This window comes from Lissotriton helveticus, chromosome 7, assembly GCF_964261635.1.
Source record: "Lissotriton helveticus chromosome 7, aLisHel1.1, whole genome shotgun sequence".
Classification (NCBI taxonomy): Eukaryota; Metazoa; Chordata; class Amphibia; order Caudata; family Salamandridae; genus Lissotriton; species Lissotriton helveticus.
Genome location: NC_136068.1, coordinates 1,454,661,230 through 1,454,685,020, shown reverse-complemented (window position 1 = coordinate 1,454,685,020; position 23,791 = coordinate 1,454,661,230). Strand labels below are relative to the sequence as shown.

Here is a 23,791-nt window from a genome sequence, read left to right as displayed (position 1 = left end):
TTGCCCAACATTCGAAAGTAGCGAGGAAGAATCCACTTGGCAGACCTTCAGGAGGACAATTGACTCTGATCTCTACAAAAAGTGTCAGGAAAGGAGATCCCCTGGAACTAAAATGTAAATGGACGCTAGGCTGTAGAGTGCTTCTAATGAATGCAGTCCCATGCTATGAAGGTACATGTGCTGTTAATGTGTATATTCAGAAGGGAAAGGAGGATGAATATAAGGTGGAAGTGGGAAATTTCAAAAAGGACATGGAGCCTGTATGTGATACCAGAAGGATGTGTTCCTGGTGTTCGGTGACTTTAAACACAGATTAGACCCCCGTAGAATAGATCCATGGTGTAAGGAACTGTTAAGTGCCTAGAATATAGAGGCTGTGTTATTTCCTTGTGGAGATATCTCGTCCCAAGATTGGGCATCTGGACAATTGTTGGGATCTATGGGTTTGCTATGTGTAAATTGAAGAATGGAAGATGATCGGCCGGCTAGGCGTACATTTACGATAGGCCAGCAACCCTGCCCTATAGACTATGTGTTTACACATGCCTGGAGCCTTTAACTATTTAAGCATTTCGAGGTGGTAAGAGTGGAAGGTGGTGATCACTACCCTCTGAGTAAAGTAAAGTAAAGTCCACATTTGTAAAGCGCACAATCACCCGTAAGGGTCTCTAGGCGCTGGGGGGCCGTCGGGAAGATTAAGCAAGCTATTGCCCAGAGTCACATGGTAGAAACAATATGCAATTTCTGCATTTAACTTCTCCGGTTGGGAAAGGATTTGCTGCAGACGTGGCTTCCCTGTGTCTTGTATTTGGAAATTCAAATATAGTCTGAGTATTATCAACCAGAGTTGGAGACAATGTTGCAGTTTGAGCGAACAGATTTTGTCGCCTCAGTTTACAAAATTGCTGTAGAAACAGTTTTCAGATTTTCTTATCTCTTTCACAAACCATATAATTGATTTATGTTTCGTACATTCTGTCTGAGGCTAGACATGACGCTAGTTCTTCATGTCCTACTTTCATACGATTAGCAATGTTATTAAAAATCTCTATGTACGGCCTTGGTTGCTGTCAGTTGTATTCGCGATGTCGTTCAGTGTTCATATACATTCAACTTTGCAAAGCGGCAGTTGAATGGATTCAGTGATTCTCTCAATGTGATTTATTGGTCTCACTTTGTTCTGTAATAGAAGTTTATTTGAATGAAGCACTGCTTATTTTTGGCAGCAATTATTCAAACACGACTTTGGTTGCGATAATCATGAGCATAAATATAATTGTCAGATATTGTTTAATACATTTGCTGAAAGCCGCTCCAGCGCAGCTTAAGTTGTTCACACTTATCTAATAAGTCGATACATTTTAGTGGTTCGGTACGTTTAATCCTGCCACCTCAGTCAGAAGAATGCAGTAGATTTTGCTTACGGGCACACACTGTTGATTACGTTTATCACTGTGGTTGTCCCTTTTAGAATGGATTGAGCTCTAGTAGTTCCTGGCTCAATTAGTTCTGAAGCATTTGAACAACCAGGACAGATTTCCTCACCCTCAGTTTAGGTAATTGTCGTAGACACAGTTTGAGATTTCTTATCTCCTTCATATGCCATGTATATGATTTTATACTGTTTCCACTCTGAGGCTAGTTGTGACGCTGATCCTTTGTATAGTACTTTCATATGATTAGCAATGTCATTCAAAATCTGTATTTACGGCATAGATTGCTACTGATTACTCACTGTATTTAGAAACATTAAACTTTGCAAAACAGTGGCTTAATGAATTTCAGTAATCTTCATCGGATTTATTGATCTCTGTTGCGTAATTGAAGAATGTTTGATTACAACAGTGTTTGTTTTGCAGCAATTATCCAACTAAGGCTTTGGTTATGATAATTATGAGCATAAATGGAGTTGTCAGATATTGTTTGACACATTCTCTGAAAGCTGCTCTGGCGCAGTTTGTTGTTCACAGTGATCTGATAACTTGATTAGTAAAGGCCAAACCTCAAGGTGGCAAGGAAAGAGGGAAGGGAGTAGGGAAAGAACACAAGTTTATAGGAAAGAAAGTGCCACCAGTACCAAAAAAGCAAAATATCCCTGAAAAAAGAATATCTACCAGTAATCTAGAACAATGGAGGAGGCGGGAAAAAGACAAAGGAAATTTAAGAGCAGCAAAGATATCTCTAGGAAAACCTTGGGGGAGACAAAAATGGGGTGAAGCGGAAAGAAGGATGTAAAAGAATACACATGTAGGACCTAGTAGTCATAGCAGTAGTAGGGGCCTTGGGAAGAGAGGCAAGGATGAGAACTTTAATGCAAGAAGGGAGGCTGTTCTAGTGGGGGATCCACCGGGAGTAGGGACATGTGGGTTTTTCTTGAGCCGGCAGGGCAAAGGTGGAAAAAAAGCTAGGAAACTAAACCCCCTAAATCATTCCCAACTCCTTTTTTTCCTTATCTAAATTTGCAAGCCTATGTTATATTGGCTCTGAGGATCTTAGAGAAGTAGGGTTCATGGTAAACAACAAAGGGGGCGAAGTAACCAAGGTCCTCTTTTACTCGGCATTAGTAAAAGTAGCATTAGAAAACACAGAATATCAGCTGCAAAAGGAAGGCATCAGATTAGTAAAAAGGGAGGAAATGCTGAATAATAATAATGAACCATGCCGGGCTGGGAGTACGACCAAAAAGATTGATAAATTCCTGCTGGGATAATAAGGAAGAACTCAAAATTACTATAACTTCTAAGGAAATGGCGAGAGGTGAAGAAAATGAGTTAGTTGGGAATACATATAATCAATCAATCAGAACTTTTGTGAAGCGCACTACATACCTGTGAGGGTCTCAAGTCGCTGGGGGTGCTGCTACTGCTCGAGTAGCCAGGTCTTGAGGAGTCTTCTGAAGGTTAACAGGTCCTGGGTCTGCTGTAGGGGGTGGGGAGGGTGTTCCAGGTCTTGGTGGCGAGGTGGGAGAACGATCTGCCGCCGGAGGTCGCTCTGCGGATGCAGAGTACTGTGGCGAGGTCGGCTGAGCAGAGCTGGTGGTTGGGGGTGTAGTAGCTAAGTCGTCTGTTGAGGTATGCTGGTCCAGTGTTGTGGAGTGCCTTGTGTGCGTGGGTGAGAAGCTCGAAGGTGATCCTTTTGTCTATGGGGAGCCAGTGCAGGTCTCAAGTGGGTGTGATGTGGCTTCGGCGAGGGATGTCGAGGATCAGGCGTGCAGAGGCGTTTTGAATGCGTTGATGTCGTTTCAGGAGTTTGGCCGAGGCTCCTGCATAGAGGGCATTTCTGTAGTCCAACCTGCTGCTGATGAGGGCCTGGGTGACAGTTCTTCTTGTCTCAGTGGGGATCCACCTGTAGATCTTTCGGAGCACGCGGAGGGTGTTGAAACAGGATGATGAGATGGAGTTGACCTGTTTTGCCATGGAGAGAGTAGATTCAAGGATGAACCCAAGGCTGCGTGTGTGGTTGGTGGGTGTTGGGCCTGTTCCCAGTGTGGTCGGCCACCAGGAGTCATCCCAGGCCAAGGGGGTGGAGCCGAGGATGAGGATTTTCATCTTGTCTGAGTTAGCTTCAGTCGGCGACGGCTTTCATTCCTTCGTGGAGGTTGGCTTTGGCGGTGAGGGGTTCCTTCGTGAGGGAAAAGATCAAATGGCTGTCGTCTGCGTACAAGATGATGTTGAGGTCATGCAGTCAGGCGGCGTGGGCTAGCGGAGCCATGTAGATCTTGAACAATGTTCGGCTGAGGGATGAGCCCTGGGGTACGCCGCAGATTATCTTGGTGGCTTCGGAGCGGAAAGGGGGAGGCGGACGCTCTGGGTTCTGCCGGGGAGAGGAAGGAGGTGGTCCAGTCCAGAGCCTTGTCTTGGATCCCAGCGTCTTGTGCGTAGGGTGTGGTGGTAGTCGGTGTCGAAGGCGGCTGACAGGTCCAGGAGGATGAGGGCCGCGGTTTCTCAGTTGTCCAGCAGGGCCCTGATGTCATAGGTGGCGGCGATGAGGGCCGTTTCGGTGCAGTGGTTGCTGCGGAACCCGGACTTGGACAGGTCCAAGATAGTATTCTCTTCGAGGTAGCGGGTCAGTTGTCTGTTGACGGTCTTCTTGATGACCTTCGCCGGGAACGGGTGCAGGGAGATGGGCTGGAAGTTCTTGCGGTCCTGAGGGTTAACCTTGGGTTGTTTGAGTAAGGCGTTGATCTCTGCATGCTTCCAGCTCTCCGGGAAGGTTGCTGTCTCTAAGGAGATGTTGATGGCTTTCTGGAGATGGGGTGCGATGGTGGTGCTGGCTTTGTTGAAGATGTGTTGTGGGCATGGGTCTGATGGAGATCCAGAGTGGATGGTGTTTATGATTTTGATTGTGTCGTCGTCGTTTAAGTTGGTCCAGGAGAGCAGGGGGTCGGTGACGATGGTGACTGTGGGGACGGAGGTTTCAGTGGTTGTTGTGGCGTTCGTGACGTTGAAGCTGTTGTGGATGTCTGCGATCTTGCGATGGAAGAAGGTGGCAAGGGTGTCGCAACGGTCTTGCGAAGGTGGGATGTCGTTGGTGTTGGAGAGTTCCTTCACGATGTTGAAGAGATCTTTGCTGTTGTTTGCATTGTTGTCTAGGCAGTCGTTGGCGGAGGCCCTTTTGGCGGATCTGATGAGGTGATGGTGTCTGCGGTTGGCGTTTTTGTGGGCCACGTAGCTGGCCGGTGTCTGTTCAGAGTGGCATTCTTCTCTAGCTTTTGGCAGGTTTGCTTGGAGGCCTGGAGGTCTTTCGTGAACCAGCTGGCTTTCTTGCTGGTATGTTTGTAGGAGGGTTTCTTGACCGGGGCGTTGGCGTAGTAGTCTATCCATTGTCTGATTTTGCGGGCGGTGGTGTCGGGGTTTGCGGGTGGACTCTGGGTGAGGGTGGTGGTTAGTTGGTCTTCGGTGACTTTGCTCCAGCAGCGGCGGGGGATTTGTTGGGTGCGGTGGTGCGTGGTGGGTTTCCAGAAGGTGAAGTGGATGCAGCGATGGTCGGTCCAGTGGAGTTCGGTGGTGTGGTTGAAGGAGACGTGGGAGCTTGCTGGGAAGATTGGGTTAAGCGTGTGGCCGGTGGAGTGGGTCAGTGTTGTGACGATTTGTCTTAGTCCGAGGTTGTCGATCAGGGTAGTGGAGTTGCGGTTGTCATCGTTCTCAAGGTGGAAGTTCAGGTCCCTGAGAATGATGTAGTCTGTGTAGGCGAGGGCGTGTGTACTGACTAAGTCGGCGATGGAGTTGCTGAACTGTGGTCGGAGTCTGGGGGGGTCGGTAGACGAGGGTTCCTCTGAGGGTGGTGTTGGGATCGGTGTGGATCTGGAAGTGCAGGTGTTCAGCGGGGCTGAGGGTGTCGTCTGTGTTGGCCGAGACTCTGAGGGTGTTCCTGTGGACGATGGCGATTACTCCTCCTACTCCGTTGGGGCGGTCCCTGCGGGTGATCTTGTATCCGTCTGGAATGACTATGGCGATGTCTGCTGCCGAGGAGTGGTTCAGCCAGATCTCCGTCAGGAAGGCGACGTCTGGGGAGGTTGAGTCGAGTAGGTCCCAGAGTTCAACAGCGTGTTGCACCCCTAGAGTATGAGGAAGAAGGGTGCCTGAGTGAGCTCGATTAGGAGCAAGGGTTGTCGCACAGTCTATCCATACTATCTTGGAATATAAATGGGTATAAGAGAATAGCAACCCAAGAAAGTTTTAACAAGATTGAGAGTAATGACATTCTGTGCTTGCAGGAGACTTGGCTGTGCGACTAAACCCTAGTTATTGAAGGGTTTGCCCAACATTCGAAAGTAGCGAGGAAGAATCCACTTGGCAGACCTTCAGGAGGACAATTGACTCTGATCTCTACAAAAAGTGTCAGGAAAGGAGATCCCCTGGAACTAAAATGTAACTGGACGCTAGGCTGTAGAGTGCTTCTAATGAATGCAGTCCCATGCTATGAAGGTACATGTGCTGTTAATGTGTATATTCAGAAGGGAAAGGAGGATGAATATTAGGTGGAAGTGGGAAATTTCAAAAAGGACATGGAGCCTGTATGTGATACCAGAAGGATGTGTTCCTGGTGTTCGGTGACTTTAAACACAGATTAGACCCCCGTAGAATAGATCCATGGTGTAAGGAACTGTTAAGTGCCTAGAATATAGAGGCTGTGTTATTTCCTTGTGGAGATATCTCGTCCCAAGATTGGGCATCTGGACAATTGTTGGGATCTATGGGTTTGCTATGTGTAAATTGAAGAATGGAAGATGATCGGCCGGCTAGGCGTACATTTACGATAGGCCAGCAACCCTGCCCTATAGACTATGTGTTTACACATGCCTGGAGCCTTTAACTATTTAAGCATTTCGAGGTGGTAAGAGTGGAAGGTGGTGATCACTACCCTCTGAGTAAAGTAAAGTCCACATTTGTAAAGCGCACAATCACCCGTAAGGGTCTCTAGGCGCTGGGGGGCCGTCGGGAAGATTAAGCGAGCTATTGCCCAGAGTCACATGGTGCTGGGCTAACCTGCCGCCGGAGCCGGGGATCGAACCGTGGTCCCCAGATTCCAGCGTCAGTCGCCCTGGCCGCGGAGGACAAAACTATATGAAAAAAGGGAAATAAGAGAGAGACGGTACTCCAGGTACACGTGGACTACCCAAAGAGGCTTACAACCCGTATATCGGAGGAGCATGTTATAAAATTAAGTGCTGTTCAGCTGAGTCTCTCATTAGAAAAAAAAACATTTGAAGATGACAATCCCTGGTATGAAAATACAGTAAGACAACTGGTGGAATGCCTAAGGGTAAAAATGTAATGTATTAAACCCAGGGCAGCTACTACTAATAGATCCCACACTAAAGATCGTCCATGGTTTGAAGAGGAATGTCGTAAAGTAAAAGCTTGTATTAGACAAAAGGAAAGAAGACTTAGAGTAAGGTATAACGCTGAACTATTATCTACCCTCCAGAAACTAAGGATAAAATATAAAACTATTATTCTGAATACAAAAAGAAGCTATAAAGATAGTTGTTGGGCAAGCATGCTAGCTGTAATGGAGTCCAATGATGTGAAAGGTTCCTGGCTAGATTTAGTTTTGAAACATTTATACTGCAATTGGTATCAATTTTGGCATACATATGGCGACTTCGACATAATCTGCTCCAATGACTTGAATACATTTTTGCTCACCTCTGGGAGAACTCCCATGTGGGCGGGATCCTCCGAACCCATCCTCTGGTGCTCGATCCTCCGAGAAGTATTTAGAAAAAGGAGATGCAAGTGTGCCCCTACCAAAATGATTTGTTGGTAGAAGCAAATTTGTTCTGCAGACGTGCAAGCGGCATCAAAATTGTAATGGAATCACTTCGCAGGCTGAGTTTCTTAATAAATGCAGACATTTCCTCTGCAGAGAAGCAAAAAATAATTTTAGGAACAAGAATAAATGCAGTGGAAGCCCAAGCATTTCCTAGCGACAAAAGAATCCGAGTGATAACACCGCAAACTCGCCACACGGTCAGTGTGACAGTGAGGACAGTCAGTAAGATGATAGGCATGATTGCTTTCTGCAACCCATTCATTCAGTGTGCAAGACTACACATGAGGCAAATCCAGGAATGGATTTACAACCAGTGGTCACAAGTATCAGGGGTTGGGAGAATCTAGTGGTTGTTGAGCAACAAGTGCAAAGGAAATGCTTGGTGTGGAACAAAGTGAATTAAAATGTGGGCAGGCTTTTTGCACTGCCAACTCAGACGTTTTCCCCCAGAACACTACACCTTGAGCTTGGCAGCATGGCTCCTGAGTACACAAAATTCAGATGTTTAGAGAACAATGGAAGTCCTACGGAAAGTACAAAGGCAACCTTCAAGGAAATGCCACATGGGGAAGGTATGTGAAATGGTGCCAATGGTCTGGCCTATTTGGAAGCAGGACACCACAGTCATCACATCCCTAACTCTACTAAATAGCAAACTAACCTACACTTCACTGAAGGTTCACTTGGCAGCGATAGTGGCCTACACAGGGAGCAATATAGGCAGAAGTTGCTTCACTAAACTGGTGGTCAAATGGTTCCTAGAATGGGCTAAGAGAACAGCCCCACCAAGATGCGCACCAACCGCCATGAGAAACCTAAATGTGGTGTTAACCCAATTGATGAGCTCTCTTTTGAACCACTCCACAAAGTATATTACATTTGTCACACTAAAACCAGCCTTCCTAATTGCATCCCTATGTAGCATAAACGGGTGGCAAGAATTTACCATCCAGGAATCCTTAATGTAAATACACAAGGACAGGATATTTGAGAATCATTCCACACTTTCTACAATAGGTCATATCACAGTTTCACATAAACAGAACTATCGAAATATCAAGTTCCTTCTAGGAGTCAAGACTGAGACTGAAAGAGCTTTGCACACCCTGGATGTTTTTAGAGCATTAATGTACTAACTAGAGAAGAAAAACAATTGGGAAAGGTGCCAGTTCTTTGTATCCTTTGCAGACCAGAACAAGGGAGTACCAGTAACTAGGGTTACCGTCTCAAGATGGGTAGCTCGGACAGTACAAATATATCTCAAGAAGCCTGGCATACAACTGGAACCAAAGCCCAGAGCTCTCGCCACAAGGAAGAAGTGAGCCATTCTAGCCTGCCTATAAACTTCCCATTAAATGATATTTGTGTGGCAGCTATTTAGTCATCAGTCCACACATGAACAAAGCACTATTGCATAGATATCCAGGTGAATAAAGAATCACAAGAGGGACTTTGTTTGCAAGTTCAATCTCATTTCAAACGCTGCAATGAGCAAAGATACTGCTACAAAGTAAAGGTGCACCATGTGAATCCATAAAAGATTTGTTCTGCAAAACCAAATGTTTGCTTATCATTGAGTAGTTTTGCAGCTTGAAGATTTTTTTAGATTGAAGTGCGACCCACCTGTCTCCCCTTGAAATGAGGTGAAACGTGGCAAACAATAAGGGACAAAGATACAAGACAAACCTTAAACACCAGGAAGGCAATTTGAAGTACAGTGAAGAATCCAGTCGCCAGGAAGAAAAAGAATTTGAAGATGGCGACCACGCACAGGGGCTCCATGGGCGGGCCACTGACACGTGGAGAAGGCTGCTAATGTAATAAGATGACGCCCAACAACAAAAAAACAAAAAGGACTGCAAGAGGAGAATTGAGACCAGAACATAAGATGGCAGAAGAATGCACAGCATGCGAATCCAGAAAATTATTCAAGCTGCAAAAATACTCCTACCGGTAAGTAACAATTTAGTTTGAGTCTTCTCATTTTGCATGTGTGCTTGGAATGACAAATGTGAAAAAAGGCCAATTGTGGCTGGGTCACAAGATTTAAAACCTGTTACATTACATGGTAAGTGAAGAAACCTTTTGTATACTGCTTATAATCTTTATACATCAGATTAAAGTAGTAGAACTTTGCTACTTTGAACTATAGTGGTATGCTGAATACCAAACCCTGCACCATAGTCCTCTTGATATAAGGGTGTTGGTCACAGAGCGTGGCTTACGCCCAGGCCTTGCACACTCTGCAAAGTGAACTCTTTCCTCAGAACACATTTGCACTTGGTGGGATGTCAGTGTCATGCATTGCTCGTTGTAAATGGCAAATTTCAGTTTTTTGTTTTTGTTAAAGCTTTTGTTTTATTTTTTTTCACATTGTTTCCGTGTGATGTTTTTTTCTTTTTATAACTAACCTTTTATGATGGATAATCTGCCCAGATCCACCATGTTTTTAATTCCTCTGATTCTTCTAGGTGCCAGACTGGACACAAACTTTTTCAGTGAATTCTCCTGTGCACAGACAGAGGTGGTATCATCTGACTCCCCAGCAGCATGGTACTGCCTTCTGAAGTAAAAGCATAGAGTAGAGTATAGTCCCTACCCTGGTGTGTGGGTGTCAATTCATTTGATTGCAAACACTTGGTAGATCAGGAGCTCAACTCCCAATTTTTGTTCGGTATCTTACTGGCCCCAAAATGTTATTTTTGTGCAGAAGGAATTCTCCACTAAAGACTACAGGCTTCAAACCTTTTTGCAACTGCAGGGAATGGTCCTTGGCTTTTCTAAAACATCCTGCAACAGATGCTCCCTGATGCACATAATGATCATTACTGTAAGTGAACTTACTCAAATCTATTTGTTCAACTATTGCTGAAATATTTTTGAACAAATCCCTTGTAGACACACTTTTGCTCACATTGAACCGCCCAAGCCATCAAGGGTCTTTGGGTATTCCACTATTTGTGATATTGATGCACATAATGCCATCAGAGAGCAGGAGACAAAGCTGTATGTTGCCGAGCACAAGAAACAAGACAGATCACACTTCAAGTCTTGGACCTCTTCCTGCTCCAGGTCTCTGTCCTCTGATAAGTTAAGTTCCAAATGATCAACTCCCTACCCAAGAATTACCCACCACCACAGCGGACCCCCACAGGCTTACACCGAGTTCGCTTCGCCTTCACACCCTCCACCCCTCGCCCAACACTCAGAGGCATGCCTAGATGATATATCCCTACAGTTGCAGCTTCTCCCTTCAGAGCTACAGGACCTGAAAGCCCTCTCAAATGATCTTTTCCCCATGATGAGCTCTCTCCTCACCTCTGCAAATTGGCCCAGGGCCTCCACTTGGGAGAGTGAGCACATAGGGCAGTTAGGCCCCCCATTTCGAATTCTATTCCCTATCCAAATTCCCCCCCCTCAGCCCCAGAAGATGTGAGACCCATCCGGCGTCCACTGATCTCCATGACTGTCACAACTCCTGCTCTACCTGGTCCAAATCTAACATGTCCCCGCCAAGGCAAATTCCTTTCATACACACTATCGGTTTCTCACTTGGAGTCCTCTTCCTCCTGTGAATACCTTTGCCTCGGCATCTCAAGTAAGATCCTACCGATTTGCCAATTACACACCTTTTACCACCCCCCTCCACCCCTCCGGGAGACCCTCTCCCCTTCATTGAGCAACTAATGGAAATCCTCTCTAGCAAGGTCGACTCAGCCGTGTCCCAAATCTTCCTTGGTGATTTCAACCTGCATTAGTCTAACCCCAACGACCCCGTGGCATCTTGCCTTCAATCCTTTCTAAATGATGTAAAGTTGACTCAGCATTGTGACCAACCTACTCCTATTAAAGGGAAACACTATAGACCTCATCATCTCGAAAGGGCAGACCATCACCTTAGATTCCATAAGCCTGTGTGACTGGTCCGACCACCCTAGCATCCTCTTTTATATTAACAGGGAGGTGGTGATAAGAAAGGCTCATCCATTGAAATCAAAGAAATGGAAAGGGGGCCTCAGATCAATAAACCCGGACAACCTCACTGCCCACTGTAAATCTACCCTCTCCTCCCAAGCTGACTTGATCGAGGTGCAATCACACACTGACGCCTACAATTTGACCATCGCCAATCTCATGGATGACATTGCTTCACTCCAACTTAAAAATGCCTCAACAAAAATATCCAAACCTTGGTATAAGGACAACCTAAACACGGAACACCGCAACCTTAGGGCAGTTGAACGCTCCTGGTGACCCAATCCATCGTCGGACCAACTAAATCTCATCCCTTGACATCCATGAAAAGCGCAACTCGACCATCACGAACACCAAGAACAATGCGTCATACAACTTTTTTTTTTTTAAACGTTTTATTGATTATTTTTCAAAAATAATAAATATTATCCACTTGTTCCATCTTTACAGCTTAATACGTGGAGGTACTTGTTTCTTCTCATACAGTATACTCTAGAACTTTGTCGCTCATGTGAAAGTCTAAACCTCTTTTGCCCCCGCAACTCACCCAGCACAGCGTTTAATAGCCTAGCCGAACACCAATACATTATTTGAAGACACTCATTATACACTGACATCCAAGACAGATTCTGCCTGAGGGGGCTCATATATATTTCCTCTAAATTCGTTCACCTTTATCACATTTAGTGAAAAAGACATCCACAAGATTCTTCAGAATATCAACCCTTCTACCCACTTCGGTGACCCGTTGCCTCCGGCCATCTTCAAAGAAATCAAGAATGCACTCATCCCCACCTGGACAAGGATTGTAAACGCTTCCCTATCTCAAGGCATGATACCCGACTGCCTAAAAGCAGCTCAGGTATCACCTATGCAAAAAAAAAAAACAACGTTGTCAAATCTGATCTCCATACCTTTCGCCCCATCTCCAACAGCCCCACCTTAGCGAAACTCCTAGAAAAATGTGTTCAATCCCAACTTTGTGCTCACATAGAGAATGACCAACTACTAGACCAGTATCAATGCGGGTTTCGGAAGGGGCCCAGCACAGAATGGGCCCTCACTCACGTTATGGATGATATTTTAAAAATGCTTGGCCAAAACAAATCCTGCCTCCTGAACCTCCTTGACCTTTCCTCCGTATTCAGAGATCGCCATCTAGTGTTGGGCTCGCATGTTTGCACTTTGTTTTTCTTCGAAGAAGTCTTCCTAGTCGCGAGGTAGGTGATGCCTCCTTTCGGTGATAGTGCTTATGGTCATCGACTCCATCTTCAGATTGTTTTTGTCCACCATCGAGTTCAGATGTTACTCGCTGCGCTCCGTTTCGACACTGATCCTTTGCTTTCCTTTGGTGCGTAGATCACTCTCCCTCGACGGTCTTGTTTCCGATCACTTATTCCATTTTTAGTGTAGAGCGTTATTTCAATAAAAACACTCTTTCGATCGAAGAGCTCGTGGTAGGCCGTCAGGCCCAACTGCCTCGATTCGACTCAGTCGATGGAACAAACTCCCTTTAAATTCTGCCATCGGTGCCACGCGAAATACCCACGCACCGACTCACGCGAAGTGTGCAACCTGTGTTTATCACCAGAACACAGAACAGGACTGCGACACGTGCAAGGCTTTCCGCTCTAAAAAGACGCTTTGCGACCGTCTGGCTCGACGATTCAACATGTAGAGCCGACACCCAAGCTCCATTCTGGACCTCTTAGGACCTGGATCTGAAGAAGAAGCTGCCAACGCTATCGGGGCCGAGGAGGAACAGGATCATATCTCCTTTTCACAGGACGGATCCGACCAGGATGATGACATCCCAAGTGGGAAACATAATGTAAGTACAGTCTCTACCTCGCCCCAAATCCCAAGTCATCCGAAAAAGAAGGCTCTGGACCAAACCGGGCCCCGGTCGGCCCAGAGACCATGCTTCCGACAGCCCGACTTCTGGCTCTGTACCGAAGCCTACGTAAAGCCCGACGCCAAGTCAGGCACTGAGCCAAAGCCTTTGGGATCGAAGCCACAGTCCGGCTACGAATCTCACCACTCTGCACTGAAAATCACCTTGGATCCGAATATGCAAACCCGAAGCTGTTGGCTCTGAAAACTTTGGTGCTGAAACAGATTGATGCACCAAAGTCACCTAAAAAGCACAGTTTCGGCGATCCGCTTGAAAAACCAAACCCGAAACAGAAAATATTGTACATACATCCTAAAACTGGACACATTACCACTAAAGTGACTCTAAAGAGAAGGACTAATACTGGAGAAGAATATCCTATTCCATTGAAGAAGAGAAATATTGGAACAAACACTTTCCCTCTAACTCTTCCTCCTCCTCTTCCTTCACCACATTCTCCTAAGTCTCTACCTGTGCCCACTTCACCTGAGCACTCACCACCATATACACCTGACAATCATGGTAATGGGGAGGAGGATGATGATGATGATGATAATAATTGTCAGCCAGGACCTACAGATGAGTGGGATGACTGCAATACTGACTCGCCCACAGACAATGATCCTGACCTATATCCTACCAGGTCCTCTATCAGACGACAGTGTAGGCTATATTGAATTGCTAGGCAGGGCTGCCAATTTCCATGGGGTGCAGCTCCATAAAGAATCCCTTGAAGAGGATTTCCTTTTTGAAACATTGAACAGCACATAAAAGTCAACACATATGTTACCCATGCTGAAAGGAATGACCAGACATGTAGAAGACATTTTTAAGGATCCTGTCAGGGCACATATCCTTACTCCTAGGGTGGATAAAAAATACAAGCCTGCACCATCTGATCCAGTCTACATAAGAGGATAATTACCCTTAGACTTGTTGGTAGTTTCCAATGCATGCAAAAGGGCAAACCCCCAAACTACTGGAGACGCTCCATGCCCAGATATGGAGTCAAAGCTTCTCGATGCTTCAGGGAAAAGGGTAGCCTCCCAGGCAGCTAACTTCTGGCGCATATCTAATACACAAGTGTTACTAGCCAGATACGACTGTGCGCATTAGGATGAAATGGAACAACTCATCCACTTTCTACCCCAAGAACATAAATCTAAAGCGCAAGACCTGGTACTTGAGGGACAATTCATTTCAAACAACCAACTTAGGTGCTCTCTAGATGCCACTGACACATCTGCCAGAGCAGTAAACACTAGCGTCCTTTTAAGAAGACACGCCTGGCTGCGCATATCAGGGTACAAACCTGAGGTTCAGGCCTGCATATTGAACACACCTTTTGATGAAGAACACCTTTTTGGGCTAGTTGCAGATTCTTCCCTTGAGAAGATGAAAAAAGATACTGAAGTGGCTAAATCTATGGTAGCCCTTCAGTCTACACAGAGCCATGGTTCCTTTTGGCGCGCTTTCTATCGGGTAAGGTCAAAAAATAATTATTCGGGAAGTGCATCCACCTATAAGGGCAATTACCAACCCTCAGGCTCTAAAAATTACTTCAGAGAGAACAATGGCAAAGGCAGATGTAGAGGTTCTAACACATATACCTCCCCCTACAATACAAAGCAGTGACTTTACAATAGTTCCCCCTGACCACTTAAAACCTGTCGGGAGAAGACTGTCACATTTCCTACAAAGTGGCAGTCAATAACTGACAAGAGGGTTCTACAAATTATTCATTCTGGTTACTGCCTGGAGTTCATCAACACTCCTCCAAACATTCCCCCAAAATCACACAAACTTTCAGCGGATCACGTACACCTCCTCAAAGAGGTACAGTCCCTACTACTAAAAGGAGCTATAGAGGCAGTACCACCACAACATCTAGGGTCGGGTGTGTATTCCTTTTACTTCTTAATTCCCCAAAAAGATGGGTCTCTCATATCAATATTAGATCTCCGGGAAATACATTTTTACATTCAGTCAGACCACTTCCACATGGTAACACTTCAACAGGTACTATCTCTCTTGCAAAAGGGCTATTTTCGTTCTACTCTAGACTTTAAGGATGCCTACTTTCATGTTCCAACCCACCCGGCTTACCGCAAATTTCTCAGGTTTGTGGTAGGTCAACGTTACCAATGCAAGGTGCTCCCATTCGGAGTCACAAATTGTCTGGCGGTAGTAGCTGCTCATCTGAGAAGGCACAGCATCCATGTCTTCCCATACCGGGACGATTGGCTCATCAAAGCCGGCACGCATCAACAATGCTGCAAGCATACTTCTGTAACCATTCAGTTACTTCACCAACTGAGGTTTACAGTCAAGGTGTTCAAATTACATCTTCAGCCAGCCCAAACTCAGATCTACCTAGGAGTCACTTTAGATGCTCAAAGGGCTCTGGCATTTCCCAACACAGCATGAATTTGAAACATTCAGGTGTTAATTCTCCAGCTTCAAGCCAATCATTCACTTCCAGCTCGAGTTTTTATGCACCTATTGGGAATGATGGCGTCTTGCATTAAGACCGTTCCCCATGCCAGGCTGCACATGCGTCCACTTCAAGAATGCTTAGCCAGTCGGTGGAACCAGTCACACGGTCTATTAACCAATTTAGTGTTGGTAAGTGCCCGTACTCCACGCTCTCTGCAGTGTTGGAACACACACAATTTGTCAAAAGGACAACCGTTTATAGACCCTGTGCCACAGACCGTATAAACAGCGGACCCATCCCTTACTGGCTGGGGAGCTCATCTTCAGCAGCACACAGTGCAAGGTCTGTGGAACCACCAGCAAAGGTTGCTCCACATCAATCATTTAGAGCTGATGGCAATCTTTCTGGCTTTCAAAGCATTTCAAGATCACCTGTCTGGCAAAGCTGTCTTGGTTCGAACCGACAACATGACATCTATGTATTACATACAGAAACGGAGGGACACACTCTCTCCGGCTGTCCCACTTAGCCCAAGACATTTGGAGGTGGGCTATTCACCACAATATCTATCTCCTAGCAGAACACCTTCCAGGAGTCAACACCAAGATTGCGGACCTCCTCAGCAGGCAGAGGGATCAAATACACAAATGGGAACTTCACCCTCAAGTTCTCCACCCATACTGCCAAGCTTGGGGAGTCTCCCATAAATCTGTTTGCAACACCCCAAAACGCAAAATGCCAAAGCTTCGACTCAAGGTATCCACACCTGTTATCCAAAGGCAATGCTCTATGGATGAACTGGTCAGGGCTATTTGCTTATACTCTTCCGCCTCTCCCACTCATTCCATCAGTGGTTCGTAAATTCAGGCAAATATCTTTCACACTAATGCTTGTAGCTCCAACATGGGCACGTCAACCCTGGTTCACAACCCTGTTGGAACTCTTTCTGGTACCACATCAAAAATTACATTTAACTCCCAGTCTCCTCATAACTCGGCCATGGTGAAATCAAACACCCAGGCACCAAACAATTGAACCTTACGATCTGGCTCCTGAAGTCCTAGTTTGGTTATCTGAACCTTCTACCAGAATGTATGAACATTATTAAGGAGGGCAGAAGGCCTACCACAAGAGCCTGCTACACAGCCAAATGGAAGTGATTTGTTATCTATTGCAATAACATCAACCCTCTTGATGCTTCCATACAAAACATTCTCTGCTACCTTTTACATTTGCATCAGTCATCATTGGCCTATACATCCATCGGACTGCATCTCACTGCAATTGACACTTTTCTTCAAAATAGGGAACATTTATCACTCTTTAGAGTGCCTGTAATCAAAGCATTTATGGAAGGACTAAAAAGAGTTACACCACCAAGACTTCACTTGCCCCAGTGTGGAATCTTAATATAGTTTTCACAAAGTTAATGGGCCCACCATTTGAACCCATGCACAAATGTGAACTACAGTTCCTCACTTGGAAAACCGCTTTCCTCATTGTGATCTCTTCATTGAGGAGAGTGGGTGAACTTCAGGCACTAACCCTAGAGAACCTTTTTTTCCAGCTATACAAAGATAAATTGATTCTTCGTACCAATCCCAAATTCCTACCTAAGGTAGTATCTGCATTTCACATTAATCAGTCGGTTGAATTACCTGTTTTTTTCCCTCAACCTGACTCCGTTGCAGAACGATCTCTACACACCTTAGATGTTAGAAGAGCATTGTTTTATTACACTGAAAGAACAATCTTTTCGTAAAACAAAACAACTCTTTGTTGCTTTTGCACTACCTCACAAGGGCAATCCTATATCCAAATTGGGTATTGCGAGGTGGATCGTTCGATATATTCAGACTTGCTATGCTAATGCCAAAAGGGCTCTAACGGTACCCCCTAGAGCACATTCCTCTCGTGAGATCGGGGCTACTATGGCTTTCTTAGGGAACATCCCTATTACTGACATCTGCAAAGCTGCAACATGGTTCACACCACACACATTCACCAAGCATTATGTAGATGTTAGCTAGACAACAAGCTAATGTGGGCCAAGCAGTACTTAAAACGCAGTTTCAGACCACTCCATCAGTTACAGGATAATCACTGCTTAGGGGGAGACTGCTGTATAGTCTATGCATAAACATGTGATCTACAGCTCACATGCCTCGAATGGAAAATGTTACTTACCCGGTATGCATCTGTTCTTGGCATGTAGAGCTGTAGAATCTCATGTGCCCACCCACCTCCCCAGGTACCTGTAGCTGCTGTAGTTCTCTTGTTAATATTCATACATACACATGGACATATCTATTCTTTACTACTACTCCATTCTCTCACCCTGTGCGGGAAAATAATCTGAAGATAGTCGTTGACCATGCGCACTATCACCGAAAGGAGGAGTCCCCTACCTCGTGACTAGGAAGACTTCTTCGAAGCAACCCCACCACCCTACCCCCCTGCCTCTCGCCCCCATGCCTCCCCACCACCCATGCCTCCCCCGCCCCTAAGCCTCACACCCCCCAGCCCACCCTAACCGCGACTGCTCATGCATTCAGAAACAAAATGAGTACCATCTTGTGTCACCAAAAGTTTAGGAAGTCCCTCCAATACAAAAATTTGTTTAAAAAAATTCAAGGCGGTCTTGAGTATCAGTCGATGCAACAAATGCATGGTACAGCCACTTGGAGTGATAATCTTTAAGTAGTATAGTATACCTCATTGATTCTGGTAAAGTGGAAAAAGGACCATAAAATTCCAACCCAAATTATTTCCATACTATATTAGAAAACTGGGTGGGACACAATGAAACGCGCATACCTTTCCAATGCTTGTCAGACAATAAACACTCCGGATGCTCAAGCTAAATCTTTGATCAGTGTCCTAAGATGGTCACCAATAATGTTGCTTAATTTTCATACTCGTCTTGGTACACCCCAGATCCCCATCATGAGCCTGTGATATAATGATACCTCATACTTTGGTAGGAGGAACAAAAAACTCCCCCAAGTACAAATTTATTTTCCACCAAAAGTTTGTCAGCAACCTGAGCAAATGTTTTCAACTCTCCTTGTACATTCCTCACTTCAAGCCTCCCATAATTTTAATCCGAATGGAATCCTTCTCTGAAGCTTTGATCCAGTCTTGCTCACTTACAACTGATTTGTATTCAGATATTGCATCAACCAATGCCACAAATTCCTCAAGTGCCATGCATGACAAGCAATCTGCACAAATTCTTTTCACCTGGGATGTGACTAATGGTAAAGTTGTATGCCTGCAACTTTGAAACCAGTTTTGTCATCAGTCAACAATTCAAATCTAGTGCCTCAAATATATGTTCTAAATGTATAGACCGCCCACACACAGGCCAGACCTTCTCTTACTATTGTACTATATTGCTTTTCATATACCTTGAGTGCCCTGGGTGTAAAAGCCAGTTTTCTCACCGCCACTAATCCTTTAACTGAGTACAGGGCCCATTTCATGCGCACTGGCCTCCACCGTAATGATAGCTGGCTGATTTCCACAAAACGCACTCAGTGCTGGGGCTGTTATGTTTTTTTTTTTCTCGTTTTTTTACAACCTCAAACGCTGTATTTTGCACTTCCGACCACACAAACCTTTGTCCTTTCTAAACAACATGCTAAGTGGCTCAATAGACCGCGCATAACCAGGGACAAAGCGTGCATAGTATGCTGCCAAACCAAGAAATGAACCAAGGGCATCTTAGCCAATGGATGGCACTCAACTATGATATTGATGTTAAGGGCGCGCAAGTCGGCAAATAACCTGATTTCACCAGTCCTCCTGCGCACGACAATGGGGGCCACCCACTGGGAAGAATCCGTGCCTCATGTAACACCTTGAGTCACTAATTCATTAAGAGTGCTCCTCAATTTCTCTCTGTCGCTCAAAGCAACAGGACGAACTTTCTGTGCTACAGGTTGGGCATTGGGAATCCACCTAATTTTCTGCTAAATATACTAGAATGGCATTAACAGATTCCTGGGGATAATCATTGGCACATGAAATGGGTAGTTTGGGCATCTCTCCCTGAACCACTGGATTGTCCAATCCAGGAACCCACAGTATACCCATCCTGGTAACCCACAATATTTCTCCCAGCAACATAAACCTTGGTAATGGTATCCCTACCAAGACACAAAATGTTTGCTTTGAAATAGCCAATCATGTCGATATCTTGTTCCTTAAAAGCCTTTGCATTAACATATGTAGGAGAAAGTGAAATGTCAAAACCCCAATGTTCATTAAAGGTAGTCCGGTAAAATGGTTATGGGGCACCTTGAATCAGCCATGACCGTTAACTTAATATGATCAACAAGAACTTCACATAAAGTGCCTTTGATGGGTAACTCTAGAGTGTTGCATTCCAATGTTAACATGACATTAAGTGAGGCAACTCAATCCTCCACATCTTTGTCAACATTTCCCACTTTTGCTGTATGTTTCGTGCTCCTGCACACACTATGAAAGTGACCACATTTTTTACACAGGATAAAAAAAATTTCAATAGCGGGACAACTAGGAAAGCTACTAAGATTGGATTTAGCACCACACAGGTAGCAAGAAACGAAGATTTGTTTTAAATTGTTTCCTTATAGAACTAATAGTGCCCACCACCTCAGTGCATTCTTCCGTGCACATAACAACATTAACCGTTGCAGCGCCTGGATGTAACATTTTTGAAGAAATTAGTGTTCTTTCCTTTCAATGCTCTTTGCTAGATCTAGTACCTCTATAAGTGTTGGATTGCAACAACTTAGATGTCTTTACTGAATTTTCCTAGAGGAACAATTAAAACCAACTTTGTCACAAATGTAAATCTCTAAATTAGAACCAAACTCACGAGTAAATGCTAGAACTCTTAGAGCGGATACATTTTCTTCAAGATTTACCTCTGGAAATTGCTTCCTTTTGAAAAAGGCATGTCTTTCAAGCATAATGTTAGGGTCATCAGCAAACTGTTTCCATAACCTAAAAACCGCCTCAAGGTAAACGTTCCATTGGCTGTCACCTGAAGGTGCTTGTATAATTGATAAACTGTCAAAAATAAGCTGTGTTGCATGACCAAGACTTCCATATAAAAAGGCAAATTGACGTACATGATTATAGCTTGTAGCATCTATGGCAACTAAATGGTTCTCTAATAGCTTGAACCAATATGTCCATTCAAATAGGGGTGTGCCTGGATGAGTTAAGGGTGAAGGTTGAGTCATGGGTTGCTGCGAACCTGTACTGACAACATTGCTTCCTGCGCTCACACCTGAATTTGAGGTGGACATTTTCACACACAGTAGATAATAATATACAGGAAAAGACGAAGGTGATGACAACCAGTATGAATAACTAAACAGGAGAAGTACATGGGCATGAAAATTAATTAGCAGTAAGGATGGTGTGCCCATCAACGGGTGTGAAGGTATGCTACCAAAAATACCTGGTGTTCTATGTCCAATACACTGTGTGCAGATCAAGACTAGATGCTCGACTTCGTGACTAAAGGCGTGCCTGTTATCGATTCCTGTAAGGCTGGATGAGGTATGCCTGTCACCGATCGTGCAAGGAAAACGCTAATCTGAAGAAAAATAAGCTTAGGTGTGCTTGTCACCGAATGCACAGGCGATCTGTGTAGGAAATGAGCAGCTGTACATCTAAGATGGCCACCAGGGCATCAGCGTGTGCAAAGGTTGGAGTCAGGCATGCCCCTTGAATCTTCCATGTGCAAGATGGCTGCCAAACGTAAACGCGTTATGACAAAGCCTTCCGTTGTCGACACTGGGATAGCCTTCTGCTTCCCTGCAGCACTGCTCTGAAGCAAGGATTTCCACCTAAAACACGTCCAAGAGGTACAAGCAAGCTCCGCAGTATGCGGCTGGGGGCATGAGCAGGCTCGGTGCAGTCGGTGGGCCAGCGAAGGACAGCTAGTCGCCAAATGAAATGATGGTAATCCACAAGTGGAAAGGATTAATTCAAAATAAGTTTCTTTTGTCAATTATGGTCCATGATGCGGCACGTCCTGTACACTCTGATCCCAGCAGAGTAATGGACTGTAACTAGAACCCGAGAGCACACCTGTGCCACAAACGTAGGCACAATCCAACCTACACAAACATTACAATAGATAACAGGCAGGCCGAGCAAGCACGCTCGGTACTATAATATTAAGTAACCCTGCGAACATGGCGCTTACTATTCCATTACACCTGTACATAAAAATGTTGTGTGCCTTGGCCAAGAAGGAGCCTCATTCCATTGGTGAGGCATGTTCCAATGTTGGATAGCTGCTAGGCTGCTACATAGCTATTCATCCACATCTTCAGCAGACATTACCGTCTCTCTTGTCTACAGAGGGCCATTTGTCCGGCTCGTTCTGCAGGACTACCTAGTATAAACTCCAGTCCTTCACTCCTCCACCTTTTGAGAGCTACTGCTTTGGTAATTTTCTCAAGTTGAGGAATTTGTGGTTAGAAGTGTTGATCAGAAAAACAAGTTAATTACCTTCAGTAGTACTTTTTTCTGGAGAATACTCTTTCGCACTGCAGATTCCTTACCGCACTCCCTCCTCCACATCATGCAGAACAGGTTTTTAGGATTCTAAAAATGGCCCACATTGGGCTTACCCACTGTAAAATTTGCAATCTGTTGCAGTAGGTGAGTTGGTTAAAAAATCTGATGTCAGTGGGTAGGGATCATACCTATGTTTGGTTCTGTGCCATCCCTTCCTTAGGCGATACAATGCCACTGATCTGATTGTGCCACCTGTTGGCACATGGAAGTAACTGTTGGGGATGTTCCAGATCCAGCCTTTTTAGGGGAATTAAAACGGTGAGGAATCTGCAGTATCCACCAGAAGAGCTTTACTGATGGTAAGTAACTTGTTAATTTTCCTTTTGAGTAAAGGATCCAAGAAGAATTGCATTTAATTTTTTTTTTTTTCTGGTTGAGAGATTGTACTTTATTTTGAGCACTGGCTAGTTTTATTCAAGGTTATGAGTGAAAGGTGATAGATATGTTGAGATAATCCTGAGGTATGATGGCGCTGCACAGGCTATTAACAATGCTTCAGTCCGATGAACAAGCAGTTTACATCCCTTCAAGTCCTCCTGTAATTGTAAGCCAGAGTACATTACAATTGTGGCGCTTACAGCAGACCCGCCTTGTTTTATTTTGGCTACCCTATTTCTGATTGTGGAATTATTTTGCCGTTTAAAGCTTCACAGCATAATTATTCACCCATTATGATTAAGTAGGTTTAAGTTGGGGAAAAAAGTGTAGCTGTGTATTGCTATTGCTTGCAGAGGCTGGTTGAATTTTTATTGTTGGGAATCTTTATTGCAAAGATAAAAAAAAAAAGGGCCTAGCTGAGTCGCCACCCTTTCACCCTGTCTTCTGGGGTAAGAAGTAGAAAGGGCTAATGTTCATCATGCCATGCTAAATTTCTACCATTATATCTTATGTTCTTTGCTCTCTTACAGAGTCCCATACCTGGCTGTTGCTCGGACATTTGAGAAGATTGAGGACGAATCTGCCAGGTAATTCAAGGCCCTGAAGTTAGAAGCAATGCGAATTACCAAGAATATGACTGCAGATAGTAATTTTTGTAGACCCCACTCTGTGTATTAAGAGACCTTCATCATTCCCTGTAGCTGAAGGGTTTGAAGATAAAGGGCTTTGAGCTAGAATGATAGTGAGCCGCATTTGTGGCCGCATCTGTCTTATTTGAACGCTGCTCTAGATTAGCAGCCGGAACTCAGAAGGCAAATCAGACTTGAGACTGGAAAAGCCAGAGCCTTGAAGCCTCCATTTGAGGTAGATGGCTTCATGTTGAAAGAGTCAAAGACAAAGTTCCACAGTTTACTTAGTATCCCCAAAACTCGTAATGCATCTAAACTCTTATTGGCTGGAGACAGGCTGTTTCAGGCCATGAGGTACATAAATGTTGGTGATCAGAAATTCACATGCTGTTCTGTGTGCCTTTGTGGGTACTACAAGCTTCTTTGACATAGATACATTTGCAAGAGGCAGTCTGTGGCGATCTGTCAGTTGCAATGGACACAGCATATTTGCCTGGTGCTGCATTATGGGTACTTACAATTTGACATTCTTGGAACCCTAGTGGGAGGAGTCTTTCATAGGATAGGTGTGAGAAGATGATGGTGTTTGCTGCAATTACTTTAGAAATTGTT

At 44.8% G+C, this 23,791-nt stretch overlaps 1 protein-coding gene across 3 annotated transcripts in view; it reads left to right on the top strand.

The window, feature by feature from the left end:
- LIG1 (DNA ligase 1) overlaps positions 1-23,791 on the top strand; it is a 452,209-nt gene that overhangs the window by 212,787 nt on the left and 215,631 nt on the right. For all 3 annotated transcript variants that reach the window (XM_078654820.1, XM_078654821.1, XM_078654822.1), the window contains one exon: positions 23,081-23,137. In XM_078654820.1, coding sequence (XP_078510946.1) covers positions 23,081-23,137 — 57 coding nt within the window. The remainder of the gene's footprint in view (positions 1-23,080; positions 23,138-23,791) is intronic.